Source organism: Nanorana parkeri, unplaced genomic scaffold (assembly GCF_000935625.1).
Source record: "Nanorana parkeri isolate BGI_ZX_2015 unplaced genomic scaffold, ASM93562v1 scaffold415, whole genome shotgun sequence".
NCBI classification, from domain to species: Eukaryota; Metazoa; Chordata; class Amphibia; order Anura; family Dicroglossidae; genus Nanorana; species Nanorana parkeri.
In genome coordinates, this window is record NW_017306683.1 from 783246 (window position 1) to 805490 (window position 22245).

Genomic DNA, 22245 nt, shown 5'->3' on the forward strand with positions numbered 1-22245 from the left:
CCTATTGGATAGCACAGTAATTTTAGACACCCTACAAAGCTGCTCTAACAGAAACAAGGAGGTAACACGATGGCAATAGAAGGTTGTAACTACAATGTCTATCTGATTGGATATCTATTTATTCAAATTCAGTTGAGCTTTAAATATCTAAGTCCAAGGTGTCACAGGGAGATGGCAGGAGGACACTACGGTGTGCTAGGGATGTACATCTGCAGTAGAGCAAATTGATTTCAAATATGTATACAAGACTATCACAGACTCTGTAATGAAAGATATATTGTTTATTCAAATACTTTTTTTGTATAATAATTATACATAGGTACCTTCAGTTTCTAACACATTTTTTTGCATCACTTATACAGTGTCCCATTAGCATGATCATTTTTGTACATCCTGTTGACAATAAGGAAAAAAGTTGAATAAATTACATTATAGGGGACCATAATTTGACTGGATACAGTAAATTGTATGTAGAATTTAAAACAAATAATGCTTTATCATATAAACACATTGCTAAATGAATGTTCTTACTGTACAATCTTGCAGAGCTGAATAGCAACAGAAGTGAAATTTCTAGGTTATACCTGCATCAAACATTCTAATGATCAGGGGCATCAAATGGTCCTTTGGAAAAGGATCCAACATAAGTCTGGTCTTTACACTTATGGCTTTGGATTACAAGGGATAAACAGTGTCCAAGAGCACTGCCACTCTTTATTGCTGATTGATGTTTCTGCCTTCCTGTAATCTTCTAGGAGGGTAGTAAGGATTATTTTCCTGTGATTGTGAATCACAGAAGCAGAATTCTAAAAAGATATTTCTGGTGTGTGGAAGACTTTATTTCTTGTTTGTATCTTGTGAATCTTAACTATGAAAGGGTCATGTTTCACTGTGTGATCAATTTCCATGCTGCCCACAATTCAGCACTAAGTTATTCACACAGCTCACCAAGTACACCAGGGTTCACTTTCCAGTGTTAATCCATCTGGAAGCATCAGGTCCCTTTAACACTAGCTTTCCAATCAGGCCCACCTGTCAGTTTTTCACCATTGTGACATCTGTATCCATTCAGGAAAAAACTGACATTACCGGACCAATGTTAGTGTATGGCCAAACTGAGTTAAATGGACAGGTGTCCATTAACATCTGGTTACCTCCGGCTCAGCGATCCATTCACTGGACCTGATCATGCCAGATTGTGGGTAACCAGATGTAAATGGATGCCTGTGCACAGGTCCCCTCCTGATCAGACCATGTGAAATTGGTCTTTTACCAGGAGCACTATTGTTGTTAAAAATATGCAATTTTACGCAAACACATTGACTTAGTATAATGCAACCTTATGGGCTACATATTCCCTTTCTCTGTAGTATTAAAGTGTATAATATATAATGTTGGAAAGGGTTACATCTCTATCCACTTATTTCTGCTGTCTGTGTCTAGCTAAGAAGATTTCTTTTTACTCCCTGAGCCACATGAGGAAGTATGAGGAATCTTCCCAAAGTATAGGAAATTCACATCTTAGACAGTTATCATCAGAACAGTTGTACCCATTGGAATATTTCCCCTTACATTTTGGCTCTGGTGACAGTTTTAAAAATTAGGACTTCCCTTCACTTTCTGTTTTGACGACAATAGTCAGCAGGACAAATGGGGACACAGATCAAATTAAAAAAGCAGAGGGTCTAAAACTACCCAACTCTATCTAAAAGTACTCATCAGGACAAACAGGGGCCTAAATCTCCCTAACGGGCACACAAATTAAATAAAACAGCAGAGACCACCCCACTCTATCTAAAACTGAAAACAAAGCTTTTTATTTACCACCAAATATGCAGCTGATGAAATAATTGCCTACTCCCTCCTGGAGTCCATGGAATCTATAGAAACCATTAAATGTACAAACACGTATGTATTTATACAATCCAAACCATTTTTCTTTCTTGAAAAAGTTTAACCTAGCCATTACATCCTCTAAAATACACCATTGTAAGTCCCAGGCACTATACTTGCAGTCTAAGGCCCCATATAAACAATCTCAGAGTGAATAGAGGCAAAAATGAAAGTTCTTAGTATATTTTATTTTCAGGTCCAATGTAATATAATACAGCATCATGATCACTAGATGAAGCAGAGAAGCATAGGAAATAAACTCTTATTTCCTATGCTCCCCAGCTCCATATTATATATCTATAATGTACTAGATTCACTGTCATACCAGTTTTACCATTGCAAATTATGAAATCATTAACCATGCAATATGTTGCTAAAAGATGCATTGTAAGTCCTCAGGATCATTCAACAATTTCCTGAGATATCTCATCCAATGTGTGCTCCCCACTTGAACTTTCAGATATCATCACTCTGTGTAGGATATATGTCCTTATAATTTGGGTATATGAGTCTTTAAACTTCTTTATTTTGAAAGCATAGACGATTGGATTCATCGCTGAGTTGGCATGAGACAACAGTATGGCTACAGATATGAACCACTTTAATGCACTGGAATGTTTAGTGCCTTGGGTGAAGTAAAGATAACAATTAAGAATGGACAATGGCAACCAGCTGATTGCAAACAGCAAAAAAACCAGAGCAAGGGATTTTGCAGTCTTGTATTCCCTGCCATAGAATATTCCCCTGCTTCTAGTATTTGACATGTTTTTTCTGATATGTTTTCTGATCAGATAGAAAATTTCAATATATAAAGCCAAAATAATGATCATGGGAAGGAAAACCCACCCAAAAATGCTAAAGTAGACCATGTAGTCCATCCTCATAACACTAAGGAACTGGCAAGCCAGGTAGTCTGAGTTGGATTTTTTATTCCATCCGAACATTGGAACCAGCCCGACCAAAACTGACACAATCCAAACAAGCCAAATGGACAGACAAATTCGTCTAGGTGTAATCACAATTTTATACCTGCAAAAAAAAAAAGAAAAACAATGATAGTATGTAATATGATTGACTTTGATTTTCTACAATAACATCATTCCAAAGTTTAAAAAAATGCCACTGTTTAATATTCCCATCACTGATATCCTCCAACGATACACTTTTTTCTAACACTGTTTTTACTCTCTTGAATGTGCATTAAGGGGCATAGGCATAAAGATATGGATGACATAATTCACCTTATAGAGTATTGTTTTAACTGATGTTACAGGAGAGTATGGAAATGCCCAGAGTTCCAGAATGGTTGCTGGATGGATTTTCACGTTGTAGCTGTCTAAATTAGATTGCCGTAAAGGGAAAGAAAGACTATTGCAAATGCCTCATGTTTTTTAAACTTATGAAGTATTGAGCTTGAAAAGTGATAAAACATTAGAAAAAATTTACAGCAGTGAGGGCTAAATTATCTTTTAAGACTGTACCTTATTGCAAGAGTGGTGTGTTGAGTTGCCTCCATTGGAAGTTTCCTGTGCTCTTAAAGTGATTCTAGTACTAAAAGAAATCTGTACAATGACTAACAGTCATTTTGGTGTCACGCCCTCTTATGGTGTCACCCGGTGTGGAACCACACTGTGCAGTGGGGTGGGGGGACTAGGAAATTCAAGCACTCAGAAGTGTTAGATTCTGTAGGATCTTCAGCTGGCAGTTTATTTTCACTACTGCAGAGATTAGGTACAAGTATAGGTAAGTATCCAATAAGTTATTTGCAGTGAACCATTTATTGAACAGATTTAATTTAGTAACAGAGTCACATTTAACTAATAGCACTGTACAGAAACGGCCACCAATTGTCATGCCAAGTGATATGGCTATCTAACAGTGCTGTGACAAGATTCTCTTGAATCTAAGGTCATCGCCCTCCCCCCCCCCCCAGCTAAGACAGCACATTCACGTTTACAGTGGCTACAAGGAAAAACAAAGGTGATGGGGGAGGTACAAAACATGCTGACCTGTTTACAAATAAAATAAAGACTTTTATTCAAAGGATGACTAAACCCGAGAACAAAAATTTTATATATTGCAGTTATAAATTGCAACAGTCAAAAGCAGGCTGGCTATTGCACCCATCCACTGAGCAGATAACTTGCTATTAACTCTCGTGCAACCGGAAACTACAGTTATCAGGTACCTACCAATCCCCGTGGGTGCCAAATAACTGGGTGTTTACTATATCAGGTAATAACCAAGAGAAGAAGGGCAGTGGTGTGGTCAAGGTACAGCCATACTACTGCTTTGTACTATCATCATATGTAAACTGTTGCTATCATACTGAATAATGCCTCATAACTATCATGATAATTATCCCTACTCATCAGAACAATTATAAAAACAGCCCTGCAGGACACAATCTTTTATTGCTTTTAGTATATCAACTTACATGTTTATTCTTGTGGGCCAAATATCGGTTCAAAATGTTTTAAGAATAGGGCATTTCATAAGCTATAATCTATGGAATCCTGATGTCATATGTGCTGGTTATTATTTTTGTGAACAAAATCTTTTTGCAGTCAAGTCTTATACTATAAACAATGTATACTTATAGCCAGATCTTTTTTTTTCTGCAGAGATTACATTACTACCTTAAGATATGTGATACACTTCTGAAAGTTATTATATAGTTCTGCCATCCAGGCTTTTCTATAGTGCAAATGCTCACACACTTGCTTTGAAAACTCCTGCATGTGATGGAACAAATTTCCACTGCAAGCATGCAGATGTTTCTACTGGCCACCAATCTGGTTCCGCCCTGCCTTGAAAGTTTGAATATGATTGGTGATGGGGAGGGAGAAAGCTAGGGAGCAGAATAAGGCGCCCAGGTCTTGTGTCAAAAAGAACTCTCCTAGGCAGCTTAAGGGGTGGTTGAAGGGTGTTCACAAAAAATCACTTAAGATAAATGTAATGAATGTATTTATCTCAAGTGGATGACACATTTGGCAATTGCCCTATTTTTGAAGCATGTTGCCTGTACGTTTGCTGGTTGGAAAAATATTCTCTACAACTTTCCAAATTAGAAAACCAAACAAAAAACTTCCAATTGTTCACCTCCAAAACTGAAAGTGAAGTTTTCTTTAGTCTTGTGCTAACTAATTATTTGTTCCTGGGCAGACATCTTCCATCTTTGCAAAGACATCTTGTCCCAGTTTCCTGTATGTTACTGAGAACATTGTGCTTGTTGTAAGTTAGTGGAGCTAAGTCATCATATATCACTAAACCCCAGTCTTCACCTTGCACACATACAGCAAGGACCATCAATATAAAAGCTTTACATGCAAGAGGAAAGTCAGGAAGGACAGAAATAATAATTGGACTTGCTGCCACCATGGTCGTCTAACAATGTTTACCACAGCATTAATAGGTGGTATCACAAAGTATATGTTTGCTCTGACTGTGGGCTACGTGGATTTAATGTGTGGTGTTCTTGTGTGTGGTCTGTCTGTCTACTGTTAATATGTGTGTCTGGATATCTGCCTCATATAAATCATGAGTTACTTCCTTCGTTGATTTGTCATACCTTCCAATTCATCTTGCTTCACCCACATTCATCATATCATCTTTACCTATTCTTTTTTTACAAATAAAGTTTTTATTATTAGATTACAAACGTAAAAGACAACTTCACATACATTTGTACAAACAATTGGTGTCATATCGAAAGGTATAAAACTGTTTGACACTTGGTACACATACAAAAGAAAGAGCGGTAATGCCGCACAGCTACAGAGAACATAGTAAATGAACCGGTGGACAACTTCCGATGATGCTCGTACATTACTGACAGGTAAGACAGTGCAAATATTTTAGATATAGGGTCCACCAGTGGGGCACCGGTATATAGCATACTGCTACCAAGAGTCTTTACCTATTCTTATGTATGCTGCTAGAGCAGGCATGATTACCGAATAAAAGATAGGATTTGAAAACAAAGAATAGGGAGGGAACTGTAGCTATATGTCTATTTATAAATGTAAAAAAAAAAAAATATCCATCAGCCTATCTCCATGAATTGCGTGCACAGATGTTACAGTCCTTTATTGCAGGGTGAGTTACTTAACACATGCACTAATGCTCAATCCCAACAAGCTGCCAACCAGATGTGACAATTACACTCTAAGGCCTCATTCACACTTGCGGCACACGTGACTGTGTGTCGCGTTTGTGAGCATTTTGTTGTGTTTGCTGAATGTCAGTCCATTTATCTGAATGGGCTGTCCCAGGTGCAACAAGCACAGCAAAGAAGCTCATGTAGCAGTTTGAGCTGCAAGCTTGAAACGTTTTTTCATCACACTTTTCTGTGCATTTATCATGCATCAACAAGTGGGCAAAGATGCTCATTTTGCCTGCTGCATTTGAGGAGCCATTAACAAGTAACGGCATGGCAAGCTTGTCACACATATTTTACCATGTGGTGTGAATGCACACCAGTGCTTTGGTCACACGCATGGCAAGTGTGAACGGGGCCTCAGCCTCAACCTGAGCAGAGATTTTTCAGCTCCTGGGACAACATTCACAGCATCAGCAGACTGAGAGTAAACATCACTGGGGCAGATTAACTAAGCAGTTATCCCTTATCCACACACACACACACACACTAGCCACCACCTTCTGTTTTAATGGCAACAGTGCAGGAAATATTTACAGAAAAGATATAATCAAAAAGACACAGGCAGCAATAAAATAAAAGGGCTTTAAAAATGAAAAATACTTAAGTGGAGTTTGTCTGGCCTTTGAATGTGAGTACAGAATTTACATAACTTGCAGAGTAAGTCCAATCTGATGTTTGAAAGAGTTACTGGTCCTCTTATGTGACTCTCTGTATCCTTGGTGGTAGTTTTGATAGTAAAAAGGAGAGCTGCGACCTTCTACTGCAACCGCTTTTTCTTGACCTTAGAGAGGGTATTTCTAATCTAACCCCCACTTAATAAAATGTTTTTCTAAGATTTTATTTTTGAGGTCTGGGATTGTTTTCGAAAAAGCCCCTTTTCTTTTCTCCCTTTGGGCATTTGCACACCCCACTGTGGAAATACCTTCTTCCTCTACATTACAACCCGGGGGGTGTGAAACTTCCAGTACCTCTATATTTCATTCGCAACACATGTCTACTAATGTTATTTCTTTATTTTCAAATCTTAACTGAACAAACTGAAGAGAGAGGCTGATTGGTTGCCATGGGCAACTGTTTCAGACTCTGTCTGCTCCGGTTATGATAAATTCCCTTCAATGCCTTTTGCTGGAATTCCTTTTTTGTAGTGAACTTCATGCAATCTAATCACACACATATGGTACATATATACCAAATTGCTTAACTGTGTCTGAGGCAGCCTTCCAAGCTCAAGGGTAAAATAAGGCCAAAACTCAAGGGGCAACACTGTATGTGCATGACAACGCCAAAGACAAGGCAAAAACCTGCTAGTACTGGAACCTTCAAGCAATAGGATAGAATCTGCAGACATGATGGATCCAGGTCCGTACACCATCTGTGTGCTGCTCTCAAAACTTGGAGCTGCAGAAAGCAGCTTTTGTATCTCCTTAGGGTTACATGAGTTTCCTACATGATTCTTCCCGCAGCTTCAGATGCATCAAAAACTGGCCCTTCATGTCCATGTGAATGAGGCCTGTATATTATTGTTCGCAAGCCTGATGATAATGTAAAAATATGTGGAAATAATAAGGCCTCATTTAGACAGGGCTTATACATCCATGCGTTATGCACGCTGTAAACAGGCCAATCCCTGGAGGGATGGGGCGTACACGTCCGTGCGGCATGCACGCCCATAAACGGGACGATCCCAGGAGGGACAGTGTGTTTCCAAGTGTGGACACTGAGACCCACACAGATGTGCAAGTTAGGATGTGAGTATAACAGCGTACAACCTCCTCCCATAGAGAAGAACAGACTGCTGCATGCAATTACCACCTGTCCCTCCCGGGATCAGCCCGTTTACGGGCATGCACAACACACGGACATGTACTCCCCATCTGAATGAGGCCTAAATGTACCATTAACAAGTCTCGAAGACAGCACCCTCATCTTGTGCCAGTTGAAACTGGATACAAAGTTGTTTCTAAAAATGCACACAAAGTTGTTCTAGTAACAGTACATGCAGCTCACTCTGGTATTTTCTGCATGAAGGAACTATGTGTGGTGGCATGGATTTGATGATGACATCAAATTTTACATTCAGACCCTGGAGAGATGTCTAACTAGAGACCACTATCTTTATTTAACAACGACCTCAAATTCTTGACAAAAATTCCTGCCAACAGGTTAAACTCTTTCGCATGTTCTTATATTCATCAAGATCAGGTGGGGTTTATAATGGGTAGGCAGGGGCCAGACCAGGTCAAGAGAGCTATTGGTCTTATTTCTCTTCTTCAATTGTCTTGGGATGGGGGTCCCTCCCAGACGGGGACGTTACGTTCAATAGATTTGCAAAAAGAATTTGACTCGGTTTCCTGGCACAATTTTTTTACATTGCTTAAGCATTGGGAATTTGTCCTTATTTTCTACATATATTAAGTGTACTCTACTCTTCGCTTACGGCACAGATCCGCAAGCAAGGATACCTTTCGGAACCTATCTCTATACACTAGGGATGCACCGATACCAGCCTAGGACCTTCCAATGGTGGAGCCATTTTATTTACTTTATTGTCAGAATACTCTGAAGATGCTGTTGTCAAAATTGTTTCAGTTTAGGCAATGACAACATTTTTTATGCTCTTTGTAGGCTCCTGCTATTGGGCTTCCCTTGTTAACTCCTTATGAACGTTGGTGTACAGGGAAGGATGGCTAGAGGGCTGGGATTTCTCTACTAGTGTATATGCTTTCCAATTAGGCCCATTTGTTGAATTACTCTACATGTCTGCCTGGGAAACTGAGATAGGTGATGCTATTTCTATTGACACATGGCAACAATGCTCTTCGCTCTCTTGGGATTGTTAAATGTTTCTCTACTTGTAGCTAACTACAAAGTTTTCTCTCGCTGGTATTTGGTGCCTTGTAGATTGGCATTAATGTTTCCAGGAACCAGCACTTTATGCTATCACGGCTGTGACCATCAGGGTACCATGATCCATGTTTGGAGGCAATGTTCTAAATTGTGTCCCTTTTGAAATACATATTTTGCCTTGCTTTTTCTGCATTTGAGTTTCAAGAGACCCACAATGTGTGGTATTGAATAAACTAATCCCAAGAGTCTCCAGCACACAGGGCAAATTCTTATCCTTTTTTTTCGTAGCGGCCAAAATTTCTATTGCCAGAGCCCGGAAAAAAATTACAGTTCCTTTTTCATATATCAAATCCAAACTCTGGTTCATGAAAAGTTATATAGCATCCTTCAAGTTTGAGGCCGTATGGGAACCCTGGCTACAATATCTGGGTATTTCTGATGCTGCTTAAATATCACTATACATATAGCATTTGAGGATTGGGGGGTCTGATGTCCGAAGCCTATGTTCTTTTTCCTCTGTTATTCTTTTTTGTTCCTTCTTTCTCTTCTCCTTTCTCAGTGTATCCTCCATTGATTAGACGGAAAGCCACCTGTGTATTTTTTTGAAGAGCCCACCCATCCTATTGTGTTTTTATTTTGAACATCTGATTTGAAATGCCTAATGTACATTTATGTATGGGGCTACTATGGTCTTCATTTTTACTCATTATAGCTCTCATGGGGGGACTGTTTCTATTCTATTTTTCTACATTCTATTCTGTTTTTTGTACTCTCTCTATATTTGAAAATCTTCTTTAATAAAAACTTTGAAACAAAAAAAGGATAAATTATGTCCAAACCTTACCTGTAAATAAATAATATATTTTGCTGTCTACAGTGCAAGGTCTGCTTATAATGTTCAGGACCTGACCCCCACCCCAATTGCTAGCTCACACTGTACATACTTGTCCACAAAGTACCTGTAAAGTAAAAAGCTAGATTTATACTTACCTTACCCCCATCTTTTACATCATTTTGTGTCACCCATCCTTCCAGGATGATTCCTGGGAATTGATGAGTACCTTAAATCTCACACAAAGACACTCCAGTCCATGTGCCAAGAAGCAGGTAAGGTAAGTATAAAAGCTAACGTTTTAAAAAAAACACTCTGAGTCTTCTTTTTCCTAAATAAAATTGCAGCGAATTATAGCAGCCATGACTGGCATACACCTGGCTATGGACATGGCTATGCTCAATCTATCCGATCCGTCTCTTATATAGTTGCTAGTAAATATAAATAAAATCATTAAGTTAGATTATAATGTATCTGGCCAGCTTAGGCTGGGCATATACATAGCAATTTTTGGTGAGTTTCAATTACTTTTGATACAGTAGGAAGTGAAAATACAATCGATAATAATTGCCAGAAACTAACCAATCTACCAATCAACCAATTCTCTATAGTTTGAACTCGATGGAGTTGTGTCTTTTTTCAACCTGACTAACTATGTAACTATATAACTACCACCCACAAGTTTGATTGACCACAGAAACCGGTCGAACATGAAGTTAAAACTGGTCAGTAAGTTAACAGCTTCAATAATAAGAACTAGTAGCTTCTATTATTGAAAGAATTGTTAAAGCAAATTGTGATCAAATTGAAGTAAAATTGATACAGGTAAAAACTATGTCAATCTTGTAAAAAGTAATCAGTTTTTTTCACTGCGTATAATCGCTGTAGTTTCCACTTCATCTCCTTGCAATTGATTGATACTGCAATTTTAGGTCTTTCTTTACCTTGTGTGTTTGACTGGATTCCATACAGATTGTCATGAATAATGCCAACTTAAAGCATTGGTCTAATTTCCTCCTAGCCTAATTCTCACCAAAGATTGCAGCTTTCAAGCAATTTAAACCACTTTCAAATGCATTCCAATCACAGGGATGATAGATATAAGAGGAGCCTACCACCATTTCTTCCATACAAATAAAAAGATAATGTAAAATGTGGTAATAGGTTGTTTTAACATGTTTAATTGTATTTTTTAAATAAAAAGTAATTTAAAAGTAATTGAAATAGTGAGAAATGTTTCTTATATATGGTAAGCAAGGTAAAAGGAAAGATCAAACAATCAAGTTTTAATCTCTCATACCAACTAAATGCTGGCTACACAGAAGGTTTTCAGCCAACTTCTCTTTGAAAAAACAACCAAACAGTTCAATGCAACCTACGACCAACAGTTTAAATGTTTCACTGTCTTGATAGAAACTATTGGCAGCAGGCTGTCTTGATCCATTTGGTTATTTTTGGGATTAAGGGGTGGTTAAAAGTGGTTAAAATTGCCTCAACATTGCAATGTTTATGGCCAATCTCTTTCATCTTCATTATTGACCCATCATGGCCTAATGTTGGCATTACACACAGCAAGAATTCAAGAATTTCAACCACCTCAAACACATGAACCATAGCACCATGTTTCCCTTACAAATTACAAAATATAAACCCTTGGTAAAAGACGGATTTGATCTATTTGATTGCTGTTGCAACTGAAAGTTGGTTCAAGACAGTAGAACGTATACCTAGATTGCCATATGCATGGCTTGCATGGTAAAAAATAAAAGATAATCAATGGAATTCATGAAGAGTGGCACAGACACTATACGGCAAATGCCAGTGAGTGCAACAGATAAATATACATGTCAGAAAAATGTACATGAATTTTTTGCAAAGCCTGCAGGATCTGTAATCTGCAGTCTGTACAGACCTATAACGTACAATGTATATAGGCCTCTTACCTCCTATGTCAGGAGAGTGGACACATGTCTATGATTCCAGCTATTTGCCTGGCTGCCAGTGTCCTAGCAATAAAGAACACTGTGCTGTGAGGCTGCCATTGTCAGTTGGTGCTCTTGCAATGCAGCGCCTTTGGTTGCTAGGATGTAGGCAATGAGGCTGCCAGTGTCCTAGCAACTAGTGTCCTAGCAACTAGTTTAGCACTAGTTAAAGTGACAGTATTAACACTAGAAGAGTGTTGCAAAAGCTATATTAAATCACACTCTCTTCCACCATCTGTATGGTTCACTTACAGGTTCTATTTCCACTTTCTCTGCCGTTGCCTTAAAATTTTTTTTTTTATTGTAAGCTCTTCTGCCTTCCTTAACAGTCCCCTAAGCTGGACATACATGTTACAGTCTGTACAATCATTACGAGGTCCTACTGATAAGATGAAAACTAAATGCATTGATTAAGTAGGAGCTTACACTACATGTGTAGCTGTTACAATAGTTTAATTCTGTTATTTATTGTCTTGGGGTTGAATAATGAGTTGCCTACTTGTAAAGCAGTAGCCACTGTTTTATTCACATCAATACTGAATAAGAGTAGTTTTATAGTCTCTTTATGAATGTTATTTCAGTCTTGCATACAGCTTATTTCTATGTTAAAAGGTAGTGTTGTTGCCCCATGAACATGTTTGTTGTTATTTATATGGTCAAACAGTAAACAATTATTAGGAATACACAGAAATTTAGTCCGCCAAAACATATCGGCCGAAAATTGCACTTTTGGCCATCCTTTGACCAAAATTGCGGGTCATGCCTGGTTTCTCTTCTCTCTGCTGGTTATTGCTCTGTTTCCCCTCTGAGAGAAACTGTCACCGGAGGCTGATCAGTGCGGGGGATGAGAGCTCTGCATTTAGCCTCCTGTGACAGGTCAGGAGAGCTGTGTGTGGTTAGCTGTCATAGGAGGCCGGGCTGGCAGTGCGGGGGAGGAGTCAGCTGTCACAGGAGACTGAGTTCTCCTCCCAGCACTGCTTGCTCAGACTCCCGTGACAGCGAGTTAGGATGGAGAGGGGGTACAAGCACTAAATAATTAAGGACATAGTAGGTTTACTGTGTCCCCAATTATGAATGAATGGTAAGTTATCTACATCACTTCCTGTTCATTCATGATTGTGTACATGGTAATTTTTTAATAAAAATAAATAAATAAATGAAAATAAATATTTTTGAAAAAATTGAAAAGGTTAGAATATTTTTTTTCTGTTTTGGCCTGACATTTTTTTTATTTTCATTTTGTTTCAGTTTTACAAATGTCATTTCTGTGCACTTCTACAATGAATATCTTCTTGGACGCTTTCACCTTATGGTTTGGTGCCCATTTTTGTATGCTTACATTTTGAGGCACAAATGAATCATGGGAGCCAATCAAAAATAGGTACAGTGATATATTTTTAAAATATGCTCATGTTTACCATTAGCAGCATAAAGGATATTTTCAGTTGCTTTTATTTCAATTTTAAGCTGAAATCTGGGTTAAACATATTTAGGGGGATTTATCAAAACTGGAGCAGAAGAATCCGGAGCAGTTGCCCATGGCAACCAATCAACTTCTCTCCTCAGTTTGTTCACTTAAGGTTTGAAAATGAAAGGTAGATTCTGATTGGTTGCTGTGCACAGCTGCTCCAGATTTTGCCTAGTCCAATATTAATACATTCACTGACTGACTATGTCTAAATATCATAGGTATGTGTACACTGAATATTGGTGTCTCTTGTGTATTTCTTTCAAATCTATACAGTAATACATCATGAAACAACACCCTCACTTTGCCTCTGGGCAGAAGCTTCATGTAATAAAAATCAATTACTTATGTTCTCTCTTCTTGTGCAGATGGACTAGTCCCGTTTCCTCTCCTCTGTAGTTTTCTGAAGGCAACGTAAGTGGAAGTACAGTGATGATATTGTTAACTTTTTTTAACCAAATAGTATTTAGGTTTGCAAAGGCAAGTGGATTAATTAAGTTGTTGTGTCTTTTTAGGAATATATTAAAAGTAAAAAGTATTTGTGCCCACATTTCAGATTCACCTTTAATAAAAATCAAGGGTTAAAAGCTGGAGGAGCAACTCTCTGCTATATCTATATTCTGGGGTGGGGGGGTTAACTTCCAGAGTCTCAACTGAGATCCATGGTAGTAAATGGACCTTGGGTTTTTGGAAAATGCATTAGATGCTTTATTCATAAGTTAATTCATTTAGTATTATAAAGTCAGGTCTTGAGACAGGGTCCATTTTATGGACTCCCTTCTTGAAGCACCAGCTTTCTGCTAAAAGGCACACAAACTGGTGTCAGTCTCTGCAACAGGGTAGGATTTACAATTAGGGATGGTAGACCTGTGCCTAAAGGCAGCAGAGTTGAAGAGGCAGCTTTTCCTTAAAAAAGATACAAGCTATGCTGCATTTTTTTCTTTAATCAGTATCCTTGGGTCTACTTTGGCAAGCAAAAGAGACATAAATCAAGTAACCAGTATGGCTAGTAACCAAGAGCAAAAGGATATTATACAACAGAAAAGATACAGAAAAGAACTGACGGAATGCTGATCATGAACCAAAATTGTGTCAGGTTCAAGGCAGTGGTCAGGACAAGAGACGTAGTCAAGAATCTAACAGGGTGGTCAAATAACAGTCAACAAGTTACGGGACAGATTCATAAAAGCAGTATTGGATGCATACACCAAATTCTAGTCCAAATGCTGGAACAAAAAGAGTCTGGAAGTTCAAGTAATTTCTGACTAACTCACATAATGCAGCAGGAGCTTAGGGAGGGCAGAAAATTTTTAAAGTAAAGAGTGAGAAACACAGAACATTTACTTGTATAGAAATGTTGAAGTTCCCCCTATGTTCAAGCATTGGATAATGACAAAGCCAGGTTTTTAAATTTAAATAGAGACTCAGCATCTCCACCCTAAAAACAAAAATGTAATATATTGCAGCTTACCAGTCCTTAGAATTGGTGGCTGCATTAGTATTCTCTTTTTCAAGCTAAGAACATTTTTAGCAAGTACAGAAAATAGCTGTTGACCTTGCTAGAAATGCCATTGTCCTTGTTGCTTCCTATGAGTGGCAAAGAGAGCATAAATAATGTTCTCTCTTTTGTAAACCACTGGTACCATCAATCTACCATCTAATGGTCATGGTTAAATTCCAGCCTGTGTGACAACCATAGCCCCCACCAAAACTACTATGGAGTTGTGAGTGCAGCCACTCAGGTGCAGGAAGTGTGTTATTCACAGTATTGCTAGATCAAAATAAAGGGGAACAAGTCTGAAAAGGAATGTAGCCACAACATCTAAGGGCCATTAAGCTGCAATGTATAAAATGTTTGGCTTTGCGTTTAGAATTGCTTTAATTGGGTGGTGTCATTGGAAGGATATGTCACAAAGGCATAGGTGCTGGGATAGTATTGGTAGGAGAAGTGCACATGTGGTAAGAGAGTAGAAACAGGAGTTGGAGAGTGGTATATATGTGGGATTTCTCTAATCCTCTATAGATGTAAACTGTGCAAGCCGCAGTATATGGAACCAAAGCGAAGTATGGCTGGTCTCCTGAATGTGCCAGACCTCCTCCTCCTACAAGACCAGTTGGATTTTAGCAGAATGAGGCACTACATAGACTTTGCATTTGTTACATGTATAAAATGTCTCTTGCTCTGGCCCTGCAGTTGCAAGATAAATAGATAAACTGGAAAAGCCATTGCGGTGTAGTTATGCCAGTTTATCAAGAGCATGTAAATTGTTTCTGAGTCTGAAGGCAATAACTAACTGCACAACTGTGATTGTAAGGAAGGGGATAGTGTTGGCTATAATAGTATCTTTTTTCCAGATTGTGTGTTTGAGTACAGGATTACACACTACAGTTAACAATGAGTTGAGAATATGTTAAGAGAAACATAAAATAGTTTACCAACATCTTTACTAATATACTTAAATAAGCCAGTTATTGGGCATTGTGGTCTTATAAATGTTATATGCTACACCTTGCTAGGTCAGGTACCCAATGTTGCTGTCTTAGAACATTTAAAGTTGGTACCCAATGTTGCTGACTTAGAATATATACAGTAAAGTTGGTTTTATTTGCCATGGATGAATTTATATAAAAATATTTTTTTACATATGCACACATGGTATTAGGCAGTGAAATAACCAAATAAGATATATATTCTATAATGAAATAGAATAATTACAATATAGGATAAATAAATAACTTACCTAGTGGGTATCTTAATTCTCAGATATCTGTCGATAGATACTGCCAGCAGAGATAGGATGGATGCATTGGTTAATATAACCATGAGGCAGCACATAAACAAACAGCTGTAAAAGGGTAACACCATTCCTAGACTAACTATGATGGCCAGTGGCATAACCAGGACTCCAACAGCAAGATCAGCAAATGCCAATGAAACAATGAAGAAAAAAGTTGTGTTCTGGAGGCTTGAGTTTATTTTCACAGCCCAGATGACCAAGATGTTGCCTAAGATAGCGGATATTCCAATCACAGTTTCCACTGCAATGTAGGCTGTGCTGTACGATAGATCAGTCTTATTTGCCATTTCCAAAAGTGCGGTCACATTCATTGACTTTCAAAGTGAAGAAAAGCATAATAGGCTGACAATAAAAATTAAATGTTACTTTGCGTGTGCTTCATTCTTTCAATGGACTTACTAGGAAAAATATTCTGCTTGCTCTTCTTTGCAAACAGGAAAAGAGAAAAAGCTCTTGTCGCAACCACACTTCCTACTGATCATTTAAAATATATAAAAGGTTAAATCCTGCTGCCATTCCTGCTTGTCTTATAGGAAGTTGCTGCTGTGCTTTCAAATGAAAAGGAGCTGCAGGATGCTCTACCTCTGTTTGGAGGTGGAAGCTGACACTTACTTTGGTTATTTGTTATTAGAGAACTAAAATTATTCCGGAAACCAGTTTCATTTCATCAGGTGCCACAAATGGTTTTAAGCATTAAAAAAAAAAATGAGGAACTTACTATCTGGCACAGTAAGCACAATGCACCATAATCACTTTTTGTAGAAAGTTCTGTGGAACTCAAGGTAACATGCAAGCTTCATGTTAGGCCCCATTGAAGTGAAGTGGGACGTACAGAAAGAAGAACAATAATAAAGAGTTAGAGAAAATATTACAGTGTAACTGGGTAAAAAAATTATCAAGTAATCAGATATAAATCAAAACATGGGAATACAAAATCGTGTACAAATTCTTTGTGCACATGTAATAGTAGCAGGATTATCCAAACACAAATATAGGGAACAAAAACTTTAAAAAAAAAACTAAAAAAAAGGGAAGAGAGAGAGAAAAAAAAAAACCAAATAAATAAAAAGAGAAATGAGACAAGTGTGAGAGAGAAGAGGGTGCACAGAAAAAAGAGTGACCTGCCTCTACCACAAGGCAACTCATAACTCCACCATGCAACAATATACACCACACCATGTACACGTCAATACATTAGTGCATATATCCACAGTGCTGTGAATGTATACTCCACACCGACTATTCTTCCGCGATCTCATTTTCCTGGTCAGCCCACAGGTAAAGGACAGGTAAAGATAAATAGAAAACATAATGAGATGCATATGAGGGTTTAAGGTTGGTCTTAGGTTTATTGGCATCATGTGTGAAACTGTAATTTGGTGCAACCAACAGAAGGGTGTATAACATGGAGCTGTGTAGAGTATACAGTGTATAGGACATTGAGTAAAGTGATATGCAGTAAGGAGTGTACAGACTCAAATGGCATATACAGTATAGTGTGCAGCACAATGATCATTGTTATCAATTAACAAAATGGAAAGTGGCCACCTTTTGCCTTCAAAACAGGATCAATTCTTCTAGGTACACTTGCACACAGTTTTTGAAGGAACTTGGCAGGTAGGTTGTTCCCAACATCTTGGAGAACTAGAAAAGAAGGACTAGTATGTTGCGCTTGGTTTGATTAATCTATTTGGTTTTGAATGCCCTCATATATCCCTCATATATATATCATTAAACTGTAAAATAATTACAGTTTACATACTAGTCCTTCTTGTCAGCATTTAAATATACATGTAATCCCAGACAGACTTGATGATGTTAAGATCGGGGCTCTGTGGGGGCCAAACCATCACTTCCAGGACTTCTTGTTCTTATTATTATTATTGCACTGCCCTCCAGCCCTTCAGCGAACAAACTGCCTAAAGGTGCCCATACACCTTACGATTATCGGACGAAACTTTTCGTCCGATGATCGAATAGTCGTACGATTTTCGTACGGCAGCCCCATCCTGCCCCGATGATCGCAAGAATAATTTAGCCGTAATTAACGAAAAGCACCTGGACGAAATGCGGTAATTGATTTGTCGTATTTTTGTTCGCGCATGCGCAGTGTAGATCGTACGACTTTTGACGGACGGAAACGCCAGCAACCTTACGACAATCGTACGATCGAGCAAAGTTTTCAAACATGCTTGACCGACAAAAGTCGTATGATTGTACAGTAATGTCGGTTCGGGCATTCTATTCAAACGTACGATGGTCGTTCGAAAAGTCGATCGCATACGATTATTGTCCGATAATCGTAAGGTGTATGGGCACCTTTATGCTACTGCCAAATATTTCAAATTTTTACACATCAGTCCAGAGCACCTGCTGCCATTTTTCTGCACCTCTGTACCTATGTTTTTTCGTGCATAGTTGAGTTGCTTAGCCTTGTTACCATGTCGGAGGTATAGCTTTTTGGCCGCAATTCTTCCATGAAGGCCACTCCTGGTCTGACTTCTCTGGACAGTAGATGGGTGTACCTGGGTCCCACCAGTGGCATAACCAGAGTTATGGGTGCCCGGGGCAGAATTTTTTTTGCCCAATACCCAATACCTTCCTCCCTGATCCCCACAAATCTGCTCTGAAAATAAAATTGCTGTGGTTCCTAGTAAGACCTTATCTGCTTTTTAGATATGCTGACAACAGCTTCTGTATAAATGTGTGAGTTCCATTATTCTAAAGTTCATTTGAGCTGACCTTGCAAATACGTGTGGTCCAGCAATCTTGCAAATAAAAACAAATACAAAATCATGTACAAATTCTTTGTGCACATGTAATAGTTGCAGGATTATCCAAACACAAATATAGGGAACAAAAACTTAAAAAAAAAAAAAAAAAAGGGAAGAGAGAGAGAAAAAAAACCAAATAAATAAAAAGAGAAATGAGACAAGTGTGAGAGAGAAGAGGGTGCACAGAAAAAAGAGTGACCTGCCTCTACCACAAGACAAGTCATAACTCCACCATGCAACAATATACACCACACCATGTACACGTCAATACATTAGTACATATATCCACAGTGCTGTGAATGTATACTCCACACCGACTATTCTTCTGCGATCTCATTTTCCTGGTCAGCCCATGAGAGGATTGGGTAGCTAACTAATAGCTCTTAGGAGGAAGGTCAAGGGGGCACCCCACCAGGGCGGGTGGAGAGCCATTCGGACCAAATGGATGAAAATCTGTGTATGACGCCCCGAGCTTGGTAAGTAATACGTTCGAATTCTATAATTCTTTCCATCTCCTCCTAAGTCGGAGACTGTAGGCGGAGACGGAGAGATCCACCTACGGACAATCAGACGAGTGGCTGTAAACAGAGCCCGCCTAAGGGCCAACACTAGTGGAGGGTGGAATTGTGAATAGTCATCTAATACACCCAGAAGGCACATACTTGGAGAGGGTGTCAGGCGGACATTAAAGACAGAGTTTAGCGTGTGTACAACTTGCGACCGGTATCGCAATAGCTTTGGGCAGCACTTGGGGCAGAAGGGATCCTCACGATGACCTATCCTAAAAAGAAATTCCGGGGTTCGGTATGTCCTATGGACTATGAACATTTGCGAAAGTCTATGAGTGGCCGAGAGGGAGATCTGAGTAACATTCTCCAGGATCTCATCCCATATCTCATCCGGAAAGGTACCCAAATCGTCCTCCCAACCTGTTCTGCTCTGCAGTGAGCTCTGGGCCACCAGTTAAATTAAAAATTGAGAGTACAGTAATGAAATCAACCCATTGGTATTTTCAGAAGTAAACAGTGTGTCAAAAAGTGGAGTAGGCGAAAACCTTGGAGGCCCCTGTGGGAACTGTGCCCGCAGTGCGTGGCGCACCCGGAGATACCCAAACATACAGTTATTGTGGATCTGAAACTCATTCTGTAAATCCTGAAAGGCGCAGACTTCAGCACCCTGTTACAATTGATTCACAGTATGTATACCCGCCTTCCGCCAGGAATGGAATCCCTTTAGATGGAGAAGCTCAGGCAAGCGACCCTTACCCCATATAGGCGTGTACCCTGTTTGATCAGATACTTGCATTAGATTCTTAGCCGCATTCCACACCTGCCCTATCAATTTCACTGTGGGAAAACATGAGTGGGATTTGACATATACTGTAGATCGCTCTCCAGGTAACGCAGTGGGTCTAGCCCCTTGAAAAGATGCAAGACAATGTTAAATGCTTGTGGGTGCACCCCTCCTTGAGACAACCCAGCTAGGTGTTGCAGTTGCGACGCTATAAAGTACAACCAGGGGTTGGGAAGGGCCATACCCCCCGAGACTTTGGGTCTATGTAGTACATCCAGCCTCAGTCTAGCCTGTTTATGCCGCCATATAAGTTCCCTGAAGATGGAGTTAATTTGATCAAATAGACACCTGGGGAGCCAAATCGAGGAGTTATGCAATATATACAAAAGTTGAGGCATCCAGATCATTTTAATCAGGTTTACCCTGCCTGCTACCGACAGGGGCAGTTTGAGCCAAGCCTTGCGTTGGGTTTTAAATTTATGAAGGAGTGGCATCAAGTTAAGAGGGAGATAGTCTGAGAGCGATGTAGTAATGCAAATCCCCAAATACATGATGGAGGTTTGGGTTGGGATAAAGGCGAGCTCCCGGGACAGAGGAGCAGGCAGGGGGTCTAGAGGGAGCAATGAAGATTTATCCCAGTTAACCGCCAAACCTGAGTACTTTGCAAACACCGACAGGTGCTGCATCGCACTGCTCAAGGAGGGGCCAGTATCTGCCAAGAACAGGAGAGTATCGTCGGCATATAGTGCAATCTTCTCCTCATTAGTACCCCGTCTAAAGCCTACAATGTCAGCTGATTGCTGGATCAGGGCAGCCAGGGGCTCTGTAGCCAGAGCGAATAACAACGGGGACAAGGGGCAGCCTTGTCTGGTGCCCCGTTTCAAGGGGAATGAGGGGGAAAACCCATCATTAATTTTAATGCGTGCGACAGGTTGGTGGTAGAGAAGGCAAACCCATTTGCAAAAGTGAGGGCCAAAGCCAAAGGCAGATAGGAAGGTCCAAAGATAGCGCCATTCCACACTGTCGAAGGCCTTTGCCACATCCAGGGCCAGCAGAGCCCTGTTATCTGGATTGTCAATGGTGGCTTGCATATTCATGAATACCCTGCACACATTTACAGCTGTAGACTTCTGAGGCATAAAGCCAGACTGATCTGGATTCACTATCGAGGAGATTTTGGAGGAGAGTCTATTGGCTAGTACTTTCGCCAGAATCTTGATATCCGCATTTAGCAAGGAAATCGGCCGGTAGGACTCTGGTAGGAGAGGGTTTTTGTGCTTCTTAGGGAGCACTATTATGGTAGCATCGTACATCGTACGTGGGAGCTCACCACTGGAGATGGCTTCATTAAGCGTCAGTAGCAAGGTAGGGAGGAGGGAGTGCATGTATGACTTATAGACTTCCATGGGGAGGCCATCAGGACTGGGAGCTTTCCCGTTAGGAAAGGTGCGAAATGCCTGCTCCAGTTCCTCTGCAGTAAATCGGTTCCTCTAGGGCAGCCCGGTCCGCCACAGCTAAGGCGGGTAGTGTGATACTGCCCAGGAATGATTCTAGCTCATCCTCCGTATACTGCGCTCGGGAGGTGTACAGGGATTTGTAGAAGTTGCTAAACGTGTCCAATATCAATTCAGGGACTTGAGTAGTGGCCCCAGTAGGGTGCATGACTGCCCCAATATGGACTGTGTCTTGTTGGGGTAGTAATTTGCCTGTAGCATCACCCTCCGCCCAAAACACTCGTTTTGAGAAAAACAGTTTACGCTGTGATTTCTGCTTAAGCAGGGTCTCCAGGTGCGCCGCCGCATCCCTCCAAACTCGGCGAGTGGTCTCAGAGGGTTCCCCTACATACTCCATCTCTCTCGTCGCCACTAGCTGGCGGGCCTCCTCCTCTGCACGCCTAGAGGAAGATTTAACATAGCTAACATTTTTAATAAACAGACCTCTCAAGTATGCTTTTAGGGTGTCCCACACCACTCGCAGAGGGGGTATTAACCGACAAACAAAATGCTATGTCATCCTCCAGCAGTGTTTGAATATCTATCAGGGACAACCAGAAGGGTTGTCCCTGACTTACAGCACTCTGGAGCTGGTGGTGCTGCCCCGTGTCATGCAACCTGGTAATGGTGAAAGCTCAGTCACCTCTACCCTCTCCTCCTCATTAGCCTCATCTTGTGAATGATTTAAAACCCCAGTGTCCCC

At 39.9% G+C, this 22245-nt stretch overlaps 2 protein-coding genes across 2 annotated transcripts in view; both read right to left on the bottom strand.

Annotated features, from left to right (window-relative positions):
• Positions 1–2294: 2294 nt before the first annotated feature.
• Positions 2295–16549, bottom strand: LOC108789666 (adenosine receptor A3-like). The gene is made up of 2 exons (XM_018559750.1): positions 15926–16549; positions 2295–2922 (listed from the first exon to the last, which is right to left on the bottom strand). Exons 1-2 carry the CDS (start codon positions 16291–16293, stop codon positions 2295–2297), a joined length of 996 nt encoding a protein of 331 aa, XP_018415252.1. The 5' UTR covers positions 16294–16549.
• Positions 16550–21486: 4937 nt separating this feature from the next.
• The window catches only part of LOC108789667 (adenosine receptor A3-like), a 15294-nt gene continuing 14535 nt past the window's right edge, over positions 21487–22245 (bottom strand). The window contains exon 3 of the mRNA XM_018559751.1: positions 21487–21943. Within this exon, the coding sequence (XP_018415253.1) occupies positions 21487–21943 (457 nt within the window). The remainder of the gene's footprint in view (positions 21944–22245) is intronic.